The sequence below is a fragment of the Marmota flaviventris genome, chromosome 13, assembly GCF_047511675.1.
Source record: "Marmota flaviventris isolate mMarFla1 chromosome 13, mMarFla1.hap1, whole genome shotgun sequence".
Taxonomy (NCBI): domain Eukaryota; kingdom Metazoa; phylum Chordata; class Mammalia; order Rodentia; family Sciuridae; genus Marmota; species Marmota flaviventris.
This window is the reverse complement of record NC_092510.1, coordinates 76,571,286-76,593,629: the sequence shown is the minus strand read 5'-3', so window position 1 is coordinate 76,593,629 and position 22,344 is coordinate 76,571,286. Positions and strand designations below refer to the sequence as shown.

At 33.8% G+C, this 22,344-nt stretch overlaps 1 protein-coding gene across 1 annotated transcript in view; it reads right to left on the bottom strand.

Moving 5' to 3' along the window:
• Positions 1 to 4,399: 4,399 nt before the first annotated feature.
• Positions 4,400 to 22,344, bottom strand: part of Smc2 (structural maintenance of chromosomes 2) — a 53,786-nt gene continuing 35,841 nt past the window's right edge. Inside the window, exons 21-25 of the mRNA XM_034636757.2 lie at positions 20,397 to 20,597; positions 18,453 to 18,569; positions 9,624 to 9,784; positions 7,367 to 7,514; positions 4,400 to 6,269 (exon numbers count right to left, since the gene is read on the bottom strand). Of these exons, the coding sequence (XP_034492648.1) occupies positions 6,111 to 6,269; positions 7,367 to 7,514; positions 9,624 to 9,784; positions 18,453 to 18,569; positions 20,397 to 20,597 (786 nt within the window). The 3' untranslated portion in view covers positions 4,400 to 6,110. The remainder of the gene's footprint in view (positions 6,270 to 7,366; positions 7,515 to 9,623; positions 9,785 to 18,452; positions 18,570 to 20,396; positions 20,598 to 22,344) is intronic.

The window sequence follows — 22,344 nt, the reverse complement described above, 5'->3', positions numbered from 1 at the left end:
TATTTACTTTTCAGTGTTTTCACTAGCAGCATTATGAATTTTTTTTTCTGGGGATTTTAGTTGTTACAAGTGGGAGAAAAAGGATGAAGTAAGTGTACTTCAATTTTATTGAAACTTCAGTCTCAAAGTGTTTAGGAGTTTTCCTAAATCTCACAAAAATATTGAGTATTAAATCATTACTGAGAAATTAGGGTCATGACTTTTAAGAAAACAAACAACAACAAAAAAAACCAGCAAGGAATAATTAATAGTCTTTCTTATTAGATTATTTCTACTTGGATGGCTGTGAATTATCCTGTAGTTTGAGTTCTTGTCATGCATTAAATAACTTCACTACTCCCTGACATAACAAGGACTTTTAAGTGTTCTGCCTGATGGATGATTCATTTAACCTATTTATGAATAAATGCAATTGTTTGGCATTTCTACTACAAAGTATAAGGATCTCTTAGTTTTTCTTCCTAAGTGAAATGACTCTTTAAATGTTAAAGGATTTTTAGTCTTGTTAAAATAAATTATTTCCTAGCAAAGTTTTAACACATTTCATAATTTATACAATGCCATCTGCATGCTCTTAATGCACAACTTGTGAATTCTAACATGTTACAAGAAAACTGACCACAACACTATGATGCACTTAAAATAGTTCTCATAATGAAATCTAATAAAATAAAAACCTTTTCTCTATTCTGCCTGTCATTCCTGACCAAGTTATTTCACCTGCCTCTGTTGCAGCACATATTATAAAATTGGAATAGTCCTGCTACTTTACATGATTGTTGCTAGGATTAAGTGAGGATAAAGTATCTGTAAAATTGACAGGCATACTAATTTGTAAATTTTAGAGCTTAAAAGGTATTATCTCTTGGGGCTGGGGATGTGGCTCAAGCGGTAGCGCGCTCACCTGGCATGAGTGCAGCCCGGGTTCGATCCTCAGCACCACATACAAAGAAAGATGTTGTGTCTGCCGAAAACTAAAAAATAAATATTAAAAAAAAAAAAAAATTCTCTCTCTCTCTCACTCTTTCTTTAAAAAAAAAAAAGGTATTATCTCTCCATACTATCACAACATTTTCTCATCAGCAAACTCATCTACTGTCAGTAGATGATATCTGTATTACTCTTTATATCCAGGGCTGCAAGAGGACCTATGTGGGTCCTATCAAGTAGGTGTTCTTTTCAGAATCCTCATGTGTTCTCTCTTTAAAATGTTACTGACACACTGTGTTAGTATCTAGTAACTGTGTTTGTTTGTTTGCTTTTTAAAGCTATAATGACAAGTTTTGTATTGGTATTATAAAGCTGAAATTAGTTAAAGGAACAAAAAGTTACTATTCAGGGATACAAAAAGAATTTTTGAAGAATTCAATATATATTTTATGAAATCAAACTGTATTTAGAAATTATACTAAGATCTACAAATCAAAAGGGGAAAAAATACCTATCCCCAAATTTGTGAAGTCAGAATTTCCTGAACTAGATTGTCAATCTTTCAGAATACTTTGTCCATTCGTCTTAAAATTCTCACATTTTTAATCTAACATATAAGGTAGCAAGTACCTCTTTCAATGAATGCATGATATAATACAGTTCTAACAGTGTTATAACTGCATAATCTAATAAACCACCAAACTCACCTGTCAATCAAGACCAATTTATGAAATCTCTTCAAAGAAAATGCTCTGGCCTGGTGTGATGGCAAATGCTTGTAATCCCAGCGGCTAGGGAGGCTGAGGCAGGAGGATTGAAAGTTCAAAGCCAGCCTCAGCATCATCATTAAACAACTTAGTAAGATCCTATCGCTAAATAAAATACAAGTAAGGCTGGAGATGTGGCTCAGTGGTTGAGTGCTTCAGAGTTCGGGACCCGAGCCCCCCCTCCCCACCATCCCCCCCAAATAGCTGTACCTCTGTGGTTTTAAATTTTTTTTTTTAGTTGTACATAACACAATGCCTTAATTTATTTATTTATATGGTGCTGAGGGATCAAACCCAGTGCCTCATACATGCAAGGCAAGCCCTCTACCATGAGCCACAACCCCAGCCTCTATCTTTGTGATTTTTCAGCCCTTTTTGCATTTATTGATATATGCATTCAATGCATATATCAATAAATGCATATATATATATTACTATAATGTATTACAAGTATTTGTTCCCTTTCTTCTCCAAGACATACCCTTCCCACTCCTGTACCCTAATCTCCAATAGAGAAAGGGCAGTCACAGTCTCCTTTAAAGTGCTAACACAATTGACAATAGGTGGCAATTCATAAGACCTACATAGATATAGAATAAATTAAAATTTTGAGTTTACACTTAAAGGAGACTGTGACCGTCCTTTCCCTATTGGAGATTAGGGTACAGGAGTGGGAAGGGTATGTATTGGAGAATACATATTATTATCAGTAGTTGGCAAATCATAAGACCTATATAGATACAGAATAAATTAAAATTCTGAGTTAACTTTCATGACTACTTTTTACTTTTAGTAACATCATCTTTAGAACACCCTGCACCACACTCCAATTATCTAAATAGAAAGCCATCATTCCCATGGATTTCTCTCATGACTAGAGTAACAACCAATATCTGGTCCATTTCCATTTTTGTTGGCACTGTAAGATAGGAAAAAAAAAACAGACACACAGGTGGACTATATACTATACCAATCTAGTCTAAAGTAGTATTTTTAACTTTCAAACTTTATTTGAATATTTTTAGGGTCATACATTTCCTACAAACTATTCTGGTGATAGCATAAAACAACTCTGGTAGGAGCCAGAAACTCATGTCACCTGGCTCTTCTCAACCCCATAGGACATAATTTGAAGTTTCACTGATGAACAAAGTATCTTTTCTTCAGTGCCTTTCATTTTCTTAGGTAAAAATGTCATCAGAACATGCTGTTACACAAACCTTATTTGCTACACTATGGTTAAAAGCAGTGAGTTTGGTGTGGAACAAGACTTAATGATCCTACCTGCCTTAAAAGCAGCTGTACTCCTAGTAGATGTTACAAAATGTCATCTATAATGGGGATGGGTGAGCACTTCTTTGGAAAATTTGCTTAAACCTGAAGGACAATAATGGATTCTGTTTAAGTAAGATGTTGTAAACCTAGTCACATCTATTCTCTTTTATAGCTCAAAGTTCTCCCCTGTATGCAATTCATACAAAGACAAAAATAGAGTAGGGACAAATTATGCCCCATTGTGTAAGCAGCCAAACACTGAGTTTGAAATAGTAAGGATTAAGAATATTTAGCATATTTAAAAGATTTAATCATTTTAATCTCTGACCAACACTATAGAACCACTGAAGTAGGCAAAACCCCATAGTTTAGGAGTCAATCGCTTAGGCCGAGTTCATTTACCATCATCATCTGTGCTTGTCCTTTAGTTCAGTAGTTAGGAAAGACAGTACATTTTCTATTATCATTTAAATGTCCCACAGCTGCATCATGGCAATCCAGCCAGGATCAATTAGGTCAAACGTGCTAAAACATTAAATTTAGCTTGTGCCTCCAAATTTTCTCTCCCATTTATAATCTTCTAACTTTTGCTTAAGTACCACATAGTTGTTTTTTGGTTATTTTGTCCATAATCTCTTATTATCTGTTGATGTGTTGGCTTAATAGATCACTCCATCATATTGGAAGAGGAATTTTAAAGTCTTGCTTTGCATTTCCTGTTAGCTTCCCTGAAATATACTAAAATGGCAGCAATAAGAATTGCTTTCTTTAAATGTTTCAAGTTCTTGAAAATATTTACATTTTTTTACATATTGCTCACACAGGGATATCTAGGTCTGAACAATAAATGTAAATGTTCAAGATGTCAACAAAGTCAAGCATCCTAAACTTAAAAATCTAAAACCTTTTGAGAACTAAATGATTCTCAAAAAAATTTCAGATTTTGAGCTGGGGTTGTGGCTCAGTGGTAGAGTGTTTGCTTGGCATGTGTGCGGGAATGGGATCGATTCTCAGCACCACATATAAATAAAGATTAATTGACAACTAAGTATATTATTAAAAAAAATTCAGATTTTGTAGCATTTTGGATTTGGGGACTAAGGATGCTCAACCAGTAGTCTATGAAATACTCCAAAATCAGAAACACTTCTGGTACAAAGCATTTCAGATAAGGGATACTCAAATAGTATATCCACAGGTTTTGGGAACTAACTGCCACATCCACACTTTGGCTCTGCCTCTTATTGTTATCACCATGAGCAAGTTCAACTTTTCTCAATTATATAATACTGAGAACAGTTTTTATCTCACTGTTATTATGAATATGAAAATATATATAAATGAAAAGTGTTTGATCAATTGTAGTTGTACAAAATAAATGTCCCCATTTCTCTTAATGTCTTCCCTCTAATTAAAAAACAACAACATTACTCACAAAAATTTAATATATTTGAGAATCTTCATAGTGAGAATATATACAAGACAAAAACCAGGAAAGTACACAAGCAGAAAATTGTACCACAGGAAAGGAAAATCAGTACATAATGGCAAAATATTCAACCCCATGTTATTGTTAAAATGCTAGCTAAAACAGCAATCAGGTACCATTTTATAATTGTTTAATCAGAAATATTAAAATAAATAATACTGACTAATTTTGCTGGTATACTTTTTGGTGATAGTGGGAATGGATACTGCTATTTTGGTCAACACATTAGAATACTTTTGTGAAAGGAAACAAACTCTAGGTCTGTTACCTGTGATACTGGACCTTCTGTAACTCAGTATTTATAGCTTCATCTCCTTTCCCTTCCACAGTAGACAGAACTCTCTCCAGATCAAATCCTTTCCAATCTGTCCCCAAATATCAATTATTTGGATATTATTAAAACATCTGAGATATGTATAGAGAATGAAGAATGAGCAATGTTAAATCCGGGGTCAGGAAATATGAGCCTATTATCAGGGAAAGGATGATAATAACTAAAGAATTAAGGCCAAGTATCAGGAAAGGATATGGCCCCAAATAATTCATCCACAATAAGATTAGATCACATCAAAACATTAGGATTCATAGTAGAGACACTGTTTTGGCATTGTACAAAGACATAATAAAAAAATATAGATAGTAGTCTTATAGTGTGTAATAACTTTCTTTTTCCAATTCTAAAGAAATTTACCCTCACCTCTTTGAAATGGAAAGCAAAAGGCACCAAGAATTATGATAATCATCAAGCTCTTGAGTAATTTAGTAGGAGAGATAGATCTATTTATTCATAGTTATCAGACTCAAGAGAAAGATCAATTTGATTTAGTCCACTGGGTCTTAAACTCTCATTCACCAACAGGTCCTTGATTAGAATATTAAAGAGTGCCAATAATCTTTGAAAATATATTGGGAGACTGCACATAAACCCACAGAAAGCACCATACAACACACCTCTTTCCAAACTCCATTTAAATACTCATAAAGCTTAAAAAAAATAAAAAAACCCTACTTACGATTGCAGAAACCAATTATTGTACATACAAAAACATGATATTTCAACATCATTAAAATGGGAAATCTTTCAAGATCTGTCTCCTATCCCAGGATCTGGCCTTGTGTCCACAAGAGACTATCCTCAAATAGCTTGGTGCATGCATAATAACTCTGTGCTCCTTTTGTTGTTCAGCTACTTGCTTTACAATTTTTCCTTACCTAAATGATTTTTATCAGCAATAGAAAATACACTAATACTGCTTTAGTAATTAAACTAATTAAAAGCTGACTGTCAGCTATATTTATCCTGTAATTTAACTTCATCTTTTTCTTTATATTTTTGCTTTTACATATAGAATTTACTACCAACTAGGTATTCTCAGGCTCCCTAATACAAACATATTAAAATAACTTGCACTAAGAACAAGCATTTGTTGATAGATATAAAATCACAACCACACTAATTGGACCAGAGTTATGTTAATTGTGAAAAAGAGAAATCTGCTCATTTATAAGTGATAATAAAAAGGAAGAAAAAATATGAGTTAAGTAACAAAATAACATTATATAAACAAATTATATCCCAAGTTCTTAAGAGATTATGTTTGAAAAACAGGTCAAGGTGCAGGTTTGCATTTTAAACTTCCATCATATGCTCATTTGGGTCCTTTTGCTTTGGATTTTGTTTCCTTGGGAATCCTTCCATTTTGACTTTGAGTAAATCTGGCTACTGTAGAAACACCATCCACAAACTTGGTTTTGAAAAGAACATTTGCATTGTTGAACATACCTTCTTTTAGGGACACTACAATGAACTTAAGGGAAAAAGAAAAAAAAAAAAAAACAGCATTAAAAAATTATTGTAATATTCTTGAAAGAGTTCATCCCAATACTTGACTCCAAGAAAATGCATGCCCTTACATGCCAAGAAAAAAATATTGATATTAGACTAGTTTCCACATTTGATTTTAGAAGTCTCAATGTTACCCTGAGTACTTTCGCTGCTCAATTTTACTACTTCCTGATGGTTGACAGCTTGTTGCCGCTTTTGTTCTGCTCCTAGATCTAACTGCCTTAGTAAAATTTTATTATATACATTTTAATAATAACAAGGCTACAAGTTTCCACAGCCCCATCTCTAACCCAAATGTAAACTGTATATAATTAAGAAAAGACACCAGTTTTATGTCCCAAAAATGCCACCATAAATAATGTATGACAAACAATGATAAATGAAGCCCCCAGAGTTGTACAATGCATAATTTATGCAACTATATTTGGCAGACACAGTTCCTATAGCAATAGTACAATAAAAATAAACTATTCGGGGCTGGGGATGTGGCTCAAGCAGTAGCGCGCTTGCCTGGCATGCGTGCGGCCCGGGTTCGATCCTCAGCACCATATACAAACAAAGATGTTGTGTGTGCCGAAAACTAAAATAATAAATATTAAAATTCTCTCTCTCTTTAAAAAAATAAAAAATAAAAAAATAAACTATTCTTAGCTTCAAGGGACTTTTCTTCAGATTTCAGGCAGAAAAAAAAAAAAACAAAGTTACCCCACTGAACACCACACAATTTTCTGATTTTTCTGTTAAGGGTATACTAAGAGTTCTGTTCAGATTGTGTATTCTATGTCAGCTAGAAACAGATAATAATTACATCAAGAATCAATTCCAAATTCCTTTATGCTACAATCAACAATTTTAATGTCTGGTTCTTTCTTTATAGGGACCCCAAAACTTTTTTCCTTCCATGACCATTGAACTCAAGCTTATTTAAGCAGACATATAATACTTTCAGTACCCTTCAAACTTAAACATCTCACTAACATTGGATACTTACTAAAGAATTTAGAAAACCAAATACTCAAACTATTATCGAGACATTTTTTTTTTTTTCCTGGTTGTTACCTGAGAATGCGTGAAATGAGTACGGAGCATCTGTCCAATATTCTGGGTATGAGAAAGGTCCAAGGCTGCATCTACCTCATCCAAGATATAAATTGGAGCGGGTTTGAAGAGGAGCATAGACAATATTAATGATAAAGCCACTAAAGACCTAAGAGAAGATTGGTAGAAGAAAAGACATAAACATTTGACCACTTTTTAGCAAAAAAGAAAGAAATCTGCAATCTAGTAATAGTAGTAGAGATTTATCTGAAAAGTCATACAAAAAAAATCTTTAAGATTCAAATGCAACATTTTTTATTTCTTTAAAAAATTTTTTTCACTCAAATTTGTTACATATGACAGCAGAATACATTACAATTCATATTACACATACAGAGCATGGTTGTGTACAAAGTATATTCACACCATACGTGACTTCATACATGTACTTAGGGTAATGATGTCCATCTCATTCCACCGTCTTTTTTACTCCCTTTCCCCCTTCCTTCCCCTCCCTCTCCTTTCCCCTGTCTAGAGTTCCTCTAATCCTCCCATACAGGAGGTTTTAATTATTTGACTGTTTGCAGGCAGAAAGTCAGATAAAACAAACTAAATTTCTATCAGTATGCTGATCTTCTGAGTCACTGTTAAGTTCAGAGAAACTTCCTTCAATTCCACATTTCATCTTTTCCCCAATATCTTCATTACTTTATGTAGACAGAAGGCTCCATCTAATATCACTTTCCTTTTGCCCGAGAACTTCTGATAAGCATTAGCATAGTTTGTTATACCAAATTATTTCAGCTTTTGTCTGAAAAAGTATTTAAATTGTCTTCAGTGTGAAGAATTTTTCTTTTATAATAATTATACAGGTTGGCATTTTCTATCAGCACTTCATAGATGTTCTAAATTTCTGTTTTGCATAGTTTTAGAAATCTAAAATCATTGTATCCTTATCTTTATTATTCACAAATAATATGTCTTCTCCACTGGCTGCTTATAAATTTTTCTCCTAATCATGAGTTTTCAGCAACTTTATATATGCTTTGCTGTGCCACTGTGTGTATGGCTCTGTGTTCACAGATGTGTGGCTTTCAGAATTTATCACATATGGAAGCCTTGGGGCCTTAATTTCTTCAAATATATATATATATCACACACACACACATGTCTTCATTTTTTTTAGAATTTCAGTTATATGTACATCAGGCATCTCTCCACAGGATATTGTTTTTTCCCTTTTGATTTGTTTATCTTTTTACAGTGCAAAGGATCAAATCTAGGGCCTTGGCTATGCCAGGCAAACACTCTATTACTGAGTCATATCCTAGCCCTTTCTTTCAGTTTTTTAAAATTTCTTAGTTAGGTTGAATAAATTCTATTGTTATGCCTTCAGGTTTGCTTATCTTTCTTTTACAGTGTCTAATCTGCTGTTAATCCCATGCAGTGAATTTTTCATTTCAGGTATGTTTCTATACACAGATATTTATCTTGATTCCTTTTAATAGCTTCTTTCTGTTTCTCAAGAACATAAGAAAAAAATAATAATCTAACTTGTCTCATAGTTACATACTTTCTGTCATTCCTGGGTCTGTTTCTACTGATGATTTTTCTCTAGGTTAGCATCACATTTCCTTGATTTTCAAGGAAACCTTGAGGTTGAATAGTGAGTTAATTTTATCGTCTTCCTATAAATGAGAACTGGACTTTGTTCTGACAAACAATTAAATAACATGCAGATCCCATTGATCCTTTCAAGGTCATTGTCAAGTTTCTTAGGGTCTGTCTATAGTGGCCTTCGTTTCAGGGACAGTCTAGACTTAATGCTAAGGTGTATTCTCTTGGACTTCCCAAAATTCTAATTGATATCTCCTCAATTTAGTAAGAATACTGAGCTCTACTGGGTTCCCCTCCTTGCTTCTGATACCCAGAAACTGCCACCAAGGAGAAAGTCAGGGTAAGCACAAGGCTCAGTACTGCAGCTTCCTCTTTCATGTTTCATAGTCCTTAACTATTTATTCATTTTTCCCATGTTTGAAAAGTTGTTTTTCATACGTTATTTAGTTTTCTAGTTGCCTATTCTTTCTTCTCCTTTACTGCCTACTAATTTAATCAATCAGTCCAACCAAATTAATAATCTCATGTTAAGCTTCTTAAGTTCTCTATATAAAGGTAGTTAAGCAAATCAAAATTCAAATACAATTGGAAGGTAATGAAATGAAGGATTACAATAAAATAAAGAGAATGGGCTATTATAATATTGTAAAGGGTTACTCACCTCTGACCACCACTAAGCTCAGTTAGGTTTTCTTTCCAAGTATTTCCTAAAGCAACCTTGAACTCGAGACCATCCAAAACAGTTTGTCCCTCTGGTGGTGCAAGCATAGCATTTGCACCAGGCAAAAGAGTAGAAAAAATAGACCCAAAGTCTTTGTTTACCTGGATTAAAAAAGTCATATTAAAACATCAGAATGCTTTCTAAGAACGATTAATTACTTGTATATGTACATGATATTCATCAGGTCCATTTTGTTATATGTTATTTTAATTTAGAGGTTGGCTAACTATCTCATGTGACATCTGCCCATGTCCATTCATTTAGAAACTGTCTATGGTTGTTAGCACTATGGCAGAGACTGGCTAGCCCATAACGACAGAAATATCTGGACCTGAACTAAAACAATTTACTAAGACATACCGTACCTTTCAGGGAGGAAATTAGAGGCTACATTTCTACTTCTATTCCAAAGTTTTCATGCTTTTATAGAACATATTACAAGAATCCTCAAGAAAAACACAATTATTTCACATGGGGGAAAAATACAAAAGTTGGAGAAGCAAACACACAACAAAAAAATATTCCCTTGTAAATTTTTTCCTCCTGTTGATTAACAGGGTAAGATGGGTCAAGGGTCACCAACTAAATACCTATATAAAGCAAGATGAGGTCTTGGAGAAAAGAAGAAATAAAATTGAAGGACCAGATCAGTTGAAGATGTTAAAGGATTCTTTTCTATATCCCTCATCTAATAATCAAAAAGGATGAGTGTGATGGGCCAGGAATAGCACTGTATTCCAAAAGAAAAAAAAGATGAGAAAGCTACTTGGTATTCCCCTATCTTGCTACAGTAAGATACTATATACACTGATTTCCAGTTTCATTCCATTATGATCAGATAAAATGCATGGTATTATCTCCACCCCTTTATATTTACTGAGGGCTGCCCTATGGCATAATATATGGTCTATTTTTGAGAAGGATCCATGTGCTACTGAGAAAAAAGTATATCCACTTGATGATGGTTGATATATTCTATATCTGTCAGTTAAGTCTAGGTTATTGATTGTGATATTGAGTTCTATAGTTTCTTTATTCAACTTTTGCTTGGAGGATCAGTCCAATGGGGAGAGAGGTGTGTTGAAGTCACCCATAACTATTGTGTTGTGGTCTATTTGATTCTTGAATTTGGGGAGAGTTTGTTTTATGAACGTCGCAGCACCCTTATTTGGTGCATAAATATTGATAATTGTTATGTCTTATTGGTGAATGGTTCCTTTTAACAGTATATAATGTCCTTCCTTATCCCTTTTGTTTAACTTAGTCTTGAAGTCGATTTTATTCGATATGAGGATGGCCACCCCTGCTTGCTTGCTTACGAGGACCGTGTGCGTGGTATATTTTTTCCCCCAAAATTGACAAAACTAAAAGTTGGTTCTTCGAAAAAATAAATAAGATCGACAGACCCTTAGCCATGCTAATGAAGAGAAGAAGAGAGAGAACTCAAATTACTAACATACGGGATGAAAAAGGCAATATCACAACAGATGCTACAGAAATACAGAAGACAATTAGAAATTATTTTGAAAACCTATATTTCAATAAAATAGAAGATAGTGAAGACATCAATAAATTTCTTAAGTCATAGGATTTGCCCAGACTGAGTCAGGAGGATACACACAATTTGAACAGACCAATATCAATGGATGAAATAGAAGAAGCAATCAAAAGACTACCAAACAAGAAAAGCCCAGGACCGGATGGGTATACAGCGGAGTTTTACAAAACCTTTAAAGAAGAATTAATACCAATACTTTTCAAGTTATTTCAGGAAATAGAAAAAGAGGGAGTTCTTCCAAATTCATTCTATGAGGCCAACATCACCCTGATTCTGAAACCAGACAAAGACACCTCAAAGAAAGAAAACTACAGACCAATATCTCTAATGAACCTAGATGCAAAATCCTCAATAAAATTCTGGCGAATCTGATACAAAAACACATCAAAAAAATTGTGCACCATGATTGTGTAGGATTCATCCCTGAGATGCAAGGATGGTTCAATATACGGAAATCAATAAATGTTATTCACCATATCAATAGACTTAAAGGTAAGAACCATATGATCATCTCGATAGACGCAGAAAAAGCATTTGACAAAGTACAGCATCCCTTTATGTTCAAAACATTAGAAAAACCAGGGATAACAGGAACTTACCTCAACATTGTAAAAGCTATCTATGCTAAGCCTCAGGCTAGCATCATTCTGAATGGAGAAAAATTGAAGGCATTCCCTCTAAAATCTGGAACAAGACAGGGATGCCCTCTATCACCACTTCTATTCAATATAGTTCTCGAAACACTGGCCAGAGCAATTAGACAGACGAAAGAAATTAAAGGCATGAAAATAGGAAAAGAAGAACTTAAATTATCACTATTTGAGGGAGGCCTGATTCTATACCTAGAAGACCCAAAAGGGTCTACAAAGAAACTACTAGAACTAATAAATGAATTCAGCAAAGCGGCAGGTTATAAAATCAACACGCATAAATCAAAGACATTTTTGTATATCAGCGACAAAACTTCTGAAATGGAAATGAGGAAAAACACCCCATTCACAATATCCTCAAAAAAAAAAAAAAAAAAAATACTTGGGAATCAACCTAACAAAAGAGATAAAAGATTTATACAATGAAAACTACAGAACCCTAAAGAGAGAAGTAGAAGAAGATCTTAGAGGATGGAAAAATATACCCTGTTCATGGATAGGCAGAACTAACATCATCAAAATGGCGATATTACCAAAAGTTCTCTATAGGTTTAATGCAATGCCAATCAAAATCCCAATGGCATTTCTTGTAGAAATAGATAAAGCAATCATGAAATTCATATGGAAAAATAAAAGACCCAGAATAGCAAAAGCAACTCTAAGCAGGAAGTGTGAATCAGGCGGTATAGCGATACCAGATTTCAAACTATACTAAAGAGCAATAGTAACAAAAACAGCATGGTACTGGTACCAAAACAGGCAGGTGGACCAATGGTACAAAATAGAGGACACAGAGACCAATCCACAAAATTACAACTACCTTATATTTGATAAAGGGGCTAAAAGCATGCAATGGAGAAAGGATAGCATCTTCAACAAATGGTGCTGGGAAAACTGGAAATCCATATGCAACAAAATGAAACTGCATCCCTTTCTCTCGCCATGCACAAAAGTTAACTCAAAATGGATCAAAGAGCTTGACATCAAATCAGAGACTCTGCGCCTGATAGAAGAAAAAGTTGGCTCCGATCTACATATTGTGGGGTTGGGCTCCAAATTCCATAATAGGACACCCACAGCACAAGAGTTAATAACAAGAATCAACAAATGGGACTTACTTAAACTAAAAAGTTTTTTCTCAGCAAGAAAAACAATAAGAGAGGTAAATAGGGAGCCTACATCCTGGGAACAAATTTTTACTCCTCACACTTCAGATAGAACCCTAATATCCAGAGTATACAAAGAACTCAAAAAATTAAACAATAAGATAACAAATAACCCAATCAACAAATGGGCCAAGGACCTGAACAGACACTTCTCAGAGGAGGACATACAATCAATCAACAAGTACATGAAAAAATGCTCACCATCTCTAGCAGTCAGAGAAATGCAAATCAAAACCACCCTAAGATACCATCTCACTCCAGTAAGATTGGCAGCCATTATGAAGTCAAACAACAACAAGTGCTGGCGAGGATGTGGGGAGAAGGGAACACTTGTACATTGCTGGTGGGACTGCAAATTGGTGTGGCCAATTTAGAAAGCAGTATGGAGATTCCTGGGAAAGCTGGGAATGGAACCACCATTTGACCCAGCTATTCCCCTTCTTGGACTATTCCCTAAAGACCTTAAAAGGGCGTACTATAGGGATACTGCTACAACGATGTTTATAGCAGCACAATTCACAATAGCTAGACTGTGGAACCAACCTAGATGCCCTTCAATAGATGAATGGATAAAAAAAAAATGTGGCATTTATACACAATGGAGTATTGCTCTGCACTAAAAAATGACAAAATCATGGAATTTGCAGGGAAATGGATGGCACTAGAGCAGATTATGCTAAGTGAAGCTAGCCAATCCCTAAAAAACAAATGCCAAATGTCATCTTTGTTATAAGGAGAGCAACTAAGGACAGAATAGGGAGGAAGAGCATGAGAAGATGATCACCATTAAACAGGGACGAGAGGAGGGAGGGAAAGAGAGAAGGGAAATTGCACGGTAAAGGAAGGAGACCCTCATTGTTATACAAAATTACATATAAGAGGAAGTGAGGAGAGAGGGGAAAAAACAAACAAGAGAGAGAAATGAATTACAGTAGATGGGGTAGAGAGAGAAGATGGGAGGGGAGGGGGATAGTAGAGGATAGGAAGGGCAGCAGAATACAACAGACACTAGTATGGCAGTATGTAAAAAAGTGGATGTGTAACTGATGTGAATCTGCAATATGTATACGGGGTAAAAATAGGAGTTCATAATCTGCTTGAATCAAATGTATGAAATATGATATGTCAAGAGCTTTGTAATGTTTTGAACAACTAATAATAAAAAAAAAAGATAAACCCTTCAAAAAAAAAATATAAAAAAGATACTATATACAGGAATTTAGGGACAGAATTCTAGTTTGTAACAGGAAAATTTTGTGCATACACACCTAATCAATGATTTGGGAATTTGGCCACCTGTCTTCAAAGACGTGACTTAATAACTTAAAGCAAATTTGAGGGTATACATACATACAAACCCATATTCCCCTCCCGCAAAAATAAATCTTCAGAATTTGACAGTCATGTTCTCCAGGGAGATCTCCAAATTCAACTATACGTACACAAAATTGAAATGTAAATATAATTAGGAAGTCTCTTGGTGACAAGCAGCACTTCTGAATACAGCCTTAACTAAGGAACAACATCTAAAGAGTAACTGTTCATCTAAGTAACATCCTACACAGTAGAAGTTGATAGTAGAAAGAGGCCACTTGTGAAACAGGCAGCTGCCCTTACCAATCCTGCAAACCAGTCAGATTACCCAACATCCTTCAGTCCCAGGAAAAAGATGCACAGGTTGCCACCCAGATTCCCTATAAAGTCAGCCATGCAGCCAAGGGACACTGAAGGGTCCCCCATCTGGACCCACCAGTATGAGCTACTGAAAAGTGTCCTATTTGCTGTTGGGCATACTGTACTTCACCAACCTATGCCCACCTCATTGATCCTCAGAAAATGACAGGTGCCACATCTCTGCTGCTGTACCAGCTGTGCCTTGACTAAAACTGCCCACCAGAGCAACCCTAAACATCCTGCAGAAACTGATGCTTATACCTACGGCAGGACACACTGTGCCCAGTCACCAGAAAAATCTATCTTACCTAGATGGGTTGCATCCCAGTTGTGAATGCAATCCCACAACCCCTGTAGCTTAGGTTACTGGACACCGACAGACAACACTTACACTGACTTCAACTGAAGAAAGTACACAAACAACAGACCAAGACACTCATGTGAAACCAAATTCAATACACCCTATCCTACTGACTTCCTAGAAACATTGCTAGGATAAAGTCTGACACTGTGAAATCTGCCCAATAAACTGGTATAGGCAATTAATTGATCCACCAGATGCACAAATATCAATGTACAGACACAGAAAGCATATAAAAGCATAAGCTAACATGATGGCCTCAAAGGAACATAATAACTGTCCAGCAATGGATCCAAAAGAAAAGGAAATCCAAGAACTAGTTGAAAAAGGCTTCAAAATGATTTTTAAGAAAATTTAATGAGATACTACAGAATACAGACAATACAACAAAATTAGGAAGATAATTCATTAAACAAATAGAAAATTTCAGTAAAAAGATCATAAAAGAAGCATAAAATAAACCTCGGAGAACTCAATAAACACAACATATAGTGTAGAGTATAAAAAGCAGGCTAGACCAAGCAGAAGAAAAAATTTCTGAGCTTAAAGATAGGTCTTGTCAAAGAACCTAGTAAGACAAAAAAGAAGAAACTTTATGAGATTTATGGGACACCATTAAGTGAGCAACCATTCACCGTATAGGTGTTCCCATAGGAAAAAAGAAAGGAAAAGACACTGAAAACCTGCTTAACAGAATAGCTGCTGAAACATTCCAAGACAGGGACATCCAAAACCAGTAAGCTCAAAAGACTAATAATAGATTTCACCAGAATAGGTCCTCTTAAAAGCATAAGATAAAGAGAGAACTCTAAAACCAGTAAGAGGAAAAAATCAAGTCATTGAATGAAGAGCAGATTTCTCTGTTGAAAAAAAAAAAACCTTATACACCTGAAGAGAATGAGATGATTTATTCAAAGTCCTGAAAGAAAAATTTGCCAACCAAGGACATTATACCCAACAAAGCTACTCAACAGAAATGAAGGTTATAATAGATATAATACTTTTCGAGACAAAACAGAGGAAATTCATCACCAAATCAGACCTACAAGAAATGCTTTAGAGTTCGACACTGGAAGTGAAAGAATGGGAAGTACAATCATGAAAACACAAAATTTTAAAACTTAACAGAGTAGATAATGTGATTAAAAAAACAAAAACAAAAATCTTACCAAACAGAAAACCACCGAACCACAAAGATGAACAATAAATTAACAGAGGATATACAAATGAACATAAAAATATTAACAGGAGTATAATGTCATTTATCAATAATACCTTGAATTTTTAAATGAATTTTCCCAATTAAAATACTGACTGGCTGATGGATTAAAAAACAAAAACAAAACTAGACCCAATAATATGATGCCTTGAAGAAACTTACTTCACCAGTAAAGACACACAGATTGAAAATAGAGGGAAGGAAAAGGATATACCATACAAATCAAAACAAAAAGTAAGTGGGAATAGGTATACTTCTAACAGAAAACATAGACTTCAAATCAAAAACTGTAAAGAGAGACAAGGTTACTATATAATGACAAGGGAATCAATTTCACATGAGGAAATAACAATTGTAAATATACAAGCACTCCACACTGGAGCACCCAATTATATAAGGCAACACTTATTGACTGGATCTAAAACAGAGACTAATAATAGATGGGGACTTCCACACTGTACTTTCATCAATGTACCAATCATCCAGACCAAAAAAAAAAAAAAAAAATCAACAAAGAAACATCAGAGTTAAATCATACCATAGACTGACTGAACCTAACAGAGAGTTATAGAAATTTCATCCAATAACTGCAGAAAACATATTCTTTTCATCATTATAAAGAACATTCTCCAGGACAGACCATATGTTAGGTCACAAAACAAGTCTTAGCATGCTGTGATTTTTGGATTTGTTATCTTCTCTAACCATATACAATAAAACTAGAAATCAATGACTGGGGAAACTTTAGAAACAGTACAAATACAAATGAAAGCATTTCATGAATGACTAATGGGTCAATGAAGAAATTAAAGGAATACACCCCAAAAAAATTCTTAAGAAAACTGAAAAATATAAACACATACCAATAACTAAAAGCAGTATTCAGAAGGAAGTTTACACAGGAAGTACCTACATCAAAACCAAACAAATACAAATTCCAACAACATAACAATGTGCTGTAAGGAACCAGAAATGCAAGAACAAACAAAACCCCAAATTAGTATAGGAAAGAAATAACAAAGATGGCAGCTTCTAAAAATAAAAAAGAAACTAAAAAAAAAAAACAAACCCAAAAAACAAAAATCAATAAACCAAATTGATAAACTTTTAGGTAGAAATCAACCAAGGTATGTATTGATGAATAAATGGAATATTAATTCAGCCATTAAAAAGGAATAAAATTCTGTCATCTAAGGAATAGGACATATGTTAAGTGAAATGAAATAGGCCCAGAAAGACAAATACAGTTCTGGCTTTTATATGAAAGCTAAATCTGATCTCAGAGAAGGAAAGACTAGAATAGTGGTTACTAGAAACCTAGAAGGATATGGGTAAGGAGGGATGAAGAGAAGATTGTTAATGGGTATAAGGAGTACAGCAGGATGGAATTAATTCTAATGTTCTATGTACAGCAGGATAACTATGACTGACAGCAATTATTTTAAAATTGCTAGTATATAGGATTTTGAATGTTCCAACAAAAAAGAAATATTAAATGTCAGAGGTAATGGATATGTCCATTACCTGGGGTCTGATCACTACATATTGTAATTATGTCAACTGAAAATATATTTTTAAAAAAACTGCTGTGGAAACGTTTAAGAACTAATATTTGACTTTTGTTAGTCTGAACAAGAGAAGCTGAAGATGGTAGAATTGGAAACATCCTTGGAAAAGGGTTTCTGGTTTCAATAAGCAGAGCTTCGACCATGTGAAATAGATATTGACTATTTCTAGTTTCAAGCAGAAGCTGAGTGGAGTACAACAGAAATTGAATAGCATCCAAGGTTTCCTCAATGTGTTAAAAGCCTACAGACACCTAAGAAGTAAAGAAAATGAATAGAATCTCCTTCAAAAGTAATGCTGTCCTGGTAAATGAGGATACTAGTAAGAAATAGAGAAAGCTAGAAAATCAGGATTTAATACTGCTTAAGAACCATAGTACACGACTTGATGGAGTGACAAAAACCGTCAAGTTCAAAAAGATAAAATGCATTTAAAGTCTATTAAGTTTAAATTAAGGCGTAAGCATAGGCCTCATTTAAACATAATTAGTCATATCAAATTCCTCTTAGAATATATACCCAATGTTGACCCTTGACTCATACAGAATGAAAGAAAGCATTTTAGGGCTCAAATACCTTTTGCCAAGCAATATTTAGAGCTTGGTTTTTCTTTTGGTCAAGGTCTTCTATAGTTGCAAGGATTTTGGATTTGTCATTTTCTACAATTCTCTTCTTCTTCATCAAGTCATTATACTGTGAGATTAAAAAGCATAATTTTTAAGCATATTTGGTAAATACAAAGTTTCCTCCATATTCTGAAATTCACTCAGGAATAAGAGGTTTCATTATTTTAAATATAATACATACAATCCTATTTACCAAAAGGTACAATGTACTAAGAATTATAATGCAAAACAAATTATGAGTAAAGTAAATATATCACCCAAATGTTTATAGTAAAATTCAATTATTAGAAGTGAGAATTTTTAGGAATATTTCTCAAAATATTTTAACCATTAGTATTATATTATCTTCCTAGCAATCAAAGCAAAAAGGAAAATGTGTCATATGTAAACTCAAGTAAATGTTCTGAATAAAAAGGAAAAGTCTTAGAAATAACATAAGTAAAATTTTAATTCTTCACAATAATAGAATTTGGCTATTATTTATCTCTGACTTTAAAGCATCAAACTCTTCCCCAGAATCTAGCCATGTTTGTTTATTTTTTTTTTTTTTCAGCTTCTTGAACATGATAAACTTATTCTCTTCATTGTTTTTGTTTTTTTTCCTAGAATGCTCTTTCCTGTATCTACATTATGGGTGCCTGGATTTTTAATTCAAACATCATCTCTTCCCTTGAGGGAGGCTGCAGTGGAATAGTTATATCATGAACAGCCTTAAAACATTCTAAAATGCTTCCTAACCCATTTTTCCTCTAAGCTGCACATTTCAAGGAAACTCCATATTCTCTGTTAGTAACTCCAGCCAGTCTTGTTCTTTCTCACTGTCCCAGTCCTTACTGGCCAACCTCCTCTTCGTATTTTTATATCTTTTTTTTTGCATATGTCCATGTAATTTCTTACATGAACAGACCAAAAAACCACAAGGAAAAAAAAAAAAAAGCCATCTGCTGATCAACAAGAGAGTCTTCATCTCTGATAAGGAGAAAAGACCTGATGAATTCTTACCAAAAAAAAAAAAAAAGGCCTAGGTATCATTGTTTTCAAAAAGTATGTAAATTCTACAATAGTGTGCAGCTCATATTTAGATAAAATATTTCCTTCCACAAATATGCCACACTTTTAAAGCTATAATGTAGAAAAATGAAAACCAGCATTTTATAGAGAAGATCACAGCACCTGCACTATTATCCTGTTTGGTATGTAAAATATCAGATTGCTTGTATACAGAAATGTCACTAATATTTTTTTTAAAGACTTATAACAAAATTTCTTAGGAGTAACCAAGCTCATACACACTATCACTTCTGCAGATTTCTCAATTTACTTTAATATAAAATTTAAACAGAATTTTGTAGAATTAAGGAAAGTATGAGACATTAACACAAAATTTCTAAGATTGCCTCTTCCTACGGTGTCCCAAAGAGTGGGGACTGTGGTTCCCACAGGGTTTTTCTCGTGGCAAGACTTTCCAAGTTCATTACTAGGAGACATTAAAATTCCCTTTCTAGAGTTTTATCAGGGTAGGAGAAATGGATAACTATTAAGTAATCAAGAGCATTATGACCTAGAAGATGCTGCTCAATTTAGAGAGTAGTAAAATAGTGGTTATGCCAGAACTAAGGAATTAATGGGATCTATAAGTGTTTTTTACTTACATGTTTACAGCAAAGAGCAAAAAACAATGGAAATATCATGCAAGGTACAGCAGAACAGAAAAACAACTGGTAAAAAAATAAAGTCATCAGAAATGAAGAAAAGGGGGAAAAAGGGAAATAGAAAACAAAGTACCTAGGGCATTAAGCAAAAGTTGGATGAAATAATTTCACAGAGGTCATACAGAGCCCATCAATGCTACTTCATTCTAATATGCTCAGATATCCATAGGAAATTGACTTACTCGCTCTTCAGCTTCTGTCAGTACATTCATAGCTCTCATATTGACATTTCTTCCTAGTTTCTCCTTCATTTCTTGCAACTTCTGAAGTCTCTGACCAGCTTCTTTGGGGTTATTAGTTTTGAAATCATAGGCACTATTAGGTTGGCCAAAGAGGTGTTTCTCTGCATTAATCCAGTCATAATCTTTCAACATTTTGGATACCTAGCCACATATGAAAACAGAAAGATCTATGATTGTTTAAAAAACATTTATAAACCAGTTTCATAAATATTTACTAACTTAAAATCAAATATTCGGGAGAAAAAAATACAATAATCATCTGAAAAATTGAGGTTCACCATTGACAGAAATAAGAATGAATATCTTTACCTAGAGCACAGGGTCAAGAAACAACAGATCTTACAGAAAGAGATCTTCCTATTACTTTAGCATTAGAAGAGGAGTCAACTCACAGAAATTTTTATAAGGTACAGACTGAGTATCACTTATCCAAAATGCTTAAGATCAGAAGTGTTTTAAAAAATAATTTGGAATATTTTTATATATACATAATGAGATATTTTGGGGAAGGAACCCCAGTCTTTAAAAAAAAAAATTCATTTATGTTCCATACATACCTCATATAATCTGAAGGTTAATTTTATGTATTTTTAATGTGCCTTTGTTTTGACTATGACACATTACATAAGATGTGGAATAATGTCAGATTTTGGATTTTGAAGCAATTAAGATTTTTGGATTAAGATCCTTAAAGTACATACACAAAATATCTCCATTAAAAAGGTAAGTTAGATCAGGCTCCTTTAGAGAGAGACTTTCAGATTTTACCAAACTGAATCTATTGCTTCAAAAAACAACTTGTGATGAGCTAAAATTCCTGCAAAATGCTTAAGTCACAGGTTTAGTAAAATCATGGAAGCCTATGTAATAATTCTACCAAGATTAAAGTCTGAGGGAAAAAAACTGCCCTAATGTTGACTCTCTATTATTCCCGCTAGCTTCAGTATAATACTTCACAGTATTAATACCTCTTCATATAATACAATGAAAAAAAATTCAAATTATAGTTATTAAAGGCTTTCTTCTATAAGAATTAAGATTCATGCTAAATGGTAGAATCTAATCCTTATCAACTTGTCAACCATCACTAATTTCATGGGTATATGCTTATCCTTAGGCCCCAAAGCAAAATTATCATTTACAAAAGTCTATCATCTTGCTGACTTTTAAGTCCTGTGAAAGTATTCCATATGTGTTACTCATTCTTATATCTTCAGTGCCCAGTATAGTAGCTGTTATTAACAGGCATGCCTAAATGTTTTTCAAAGAAAATATGTTTCAAAGATTTTAGCAGCTCCACTGGCAAATACCTCCTTCTATCCCCTAAATAGCAAAACAGAAACAAAATAACAACAACCAAAACAAACAAAAAAACTCCAGCAATCACAAATACTAACATTTTCAATTATCAAAAACGATTAGTAGTAATATTGGTATTGGTAATATCTCAGTGATTCTACTACCACTAACTATTATGTTAAAAAGAAATCATCAGTAATGAAGTGGAAGATTATGATTTTTTTTAAGCCAAGAAGTGAACTTATATGGGCATCTATAATTCTTTCAGAGGGTGGAAAGACTATTTTGTATGTTCTTGATGATTCTTTTGAAGTTAAAGTTTTTGTACTTTCAGGATGCTTAAAAAGATCCCACGTGTGAAAAAAGCAGCAGGGTGTTATACACTCATAGGAAAATATAATGAATGAATAGTTAAGACCATATGGATGTAGCCTTTCAACTAAACAACAAATTTCTGCAAAATTTTGTTTTCTTCTTTAAGGTACTGTAACACAGAAAGAAAGTTTTAAAAGTGACCAAAAAACTGTGGAATAATCTCAAAATAACTGTTTTTGTAAAACATCAGATTTTTTAATAAAACTGAAAAAAA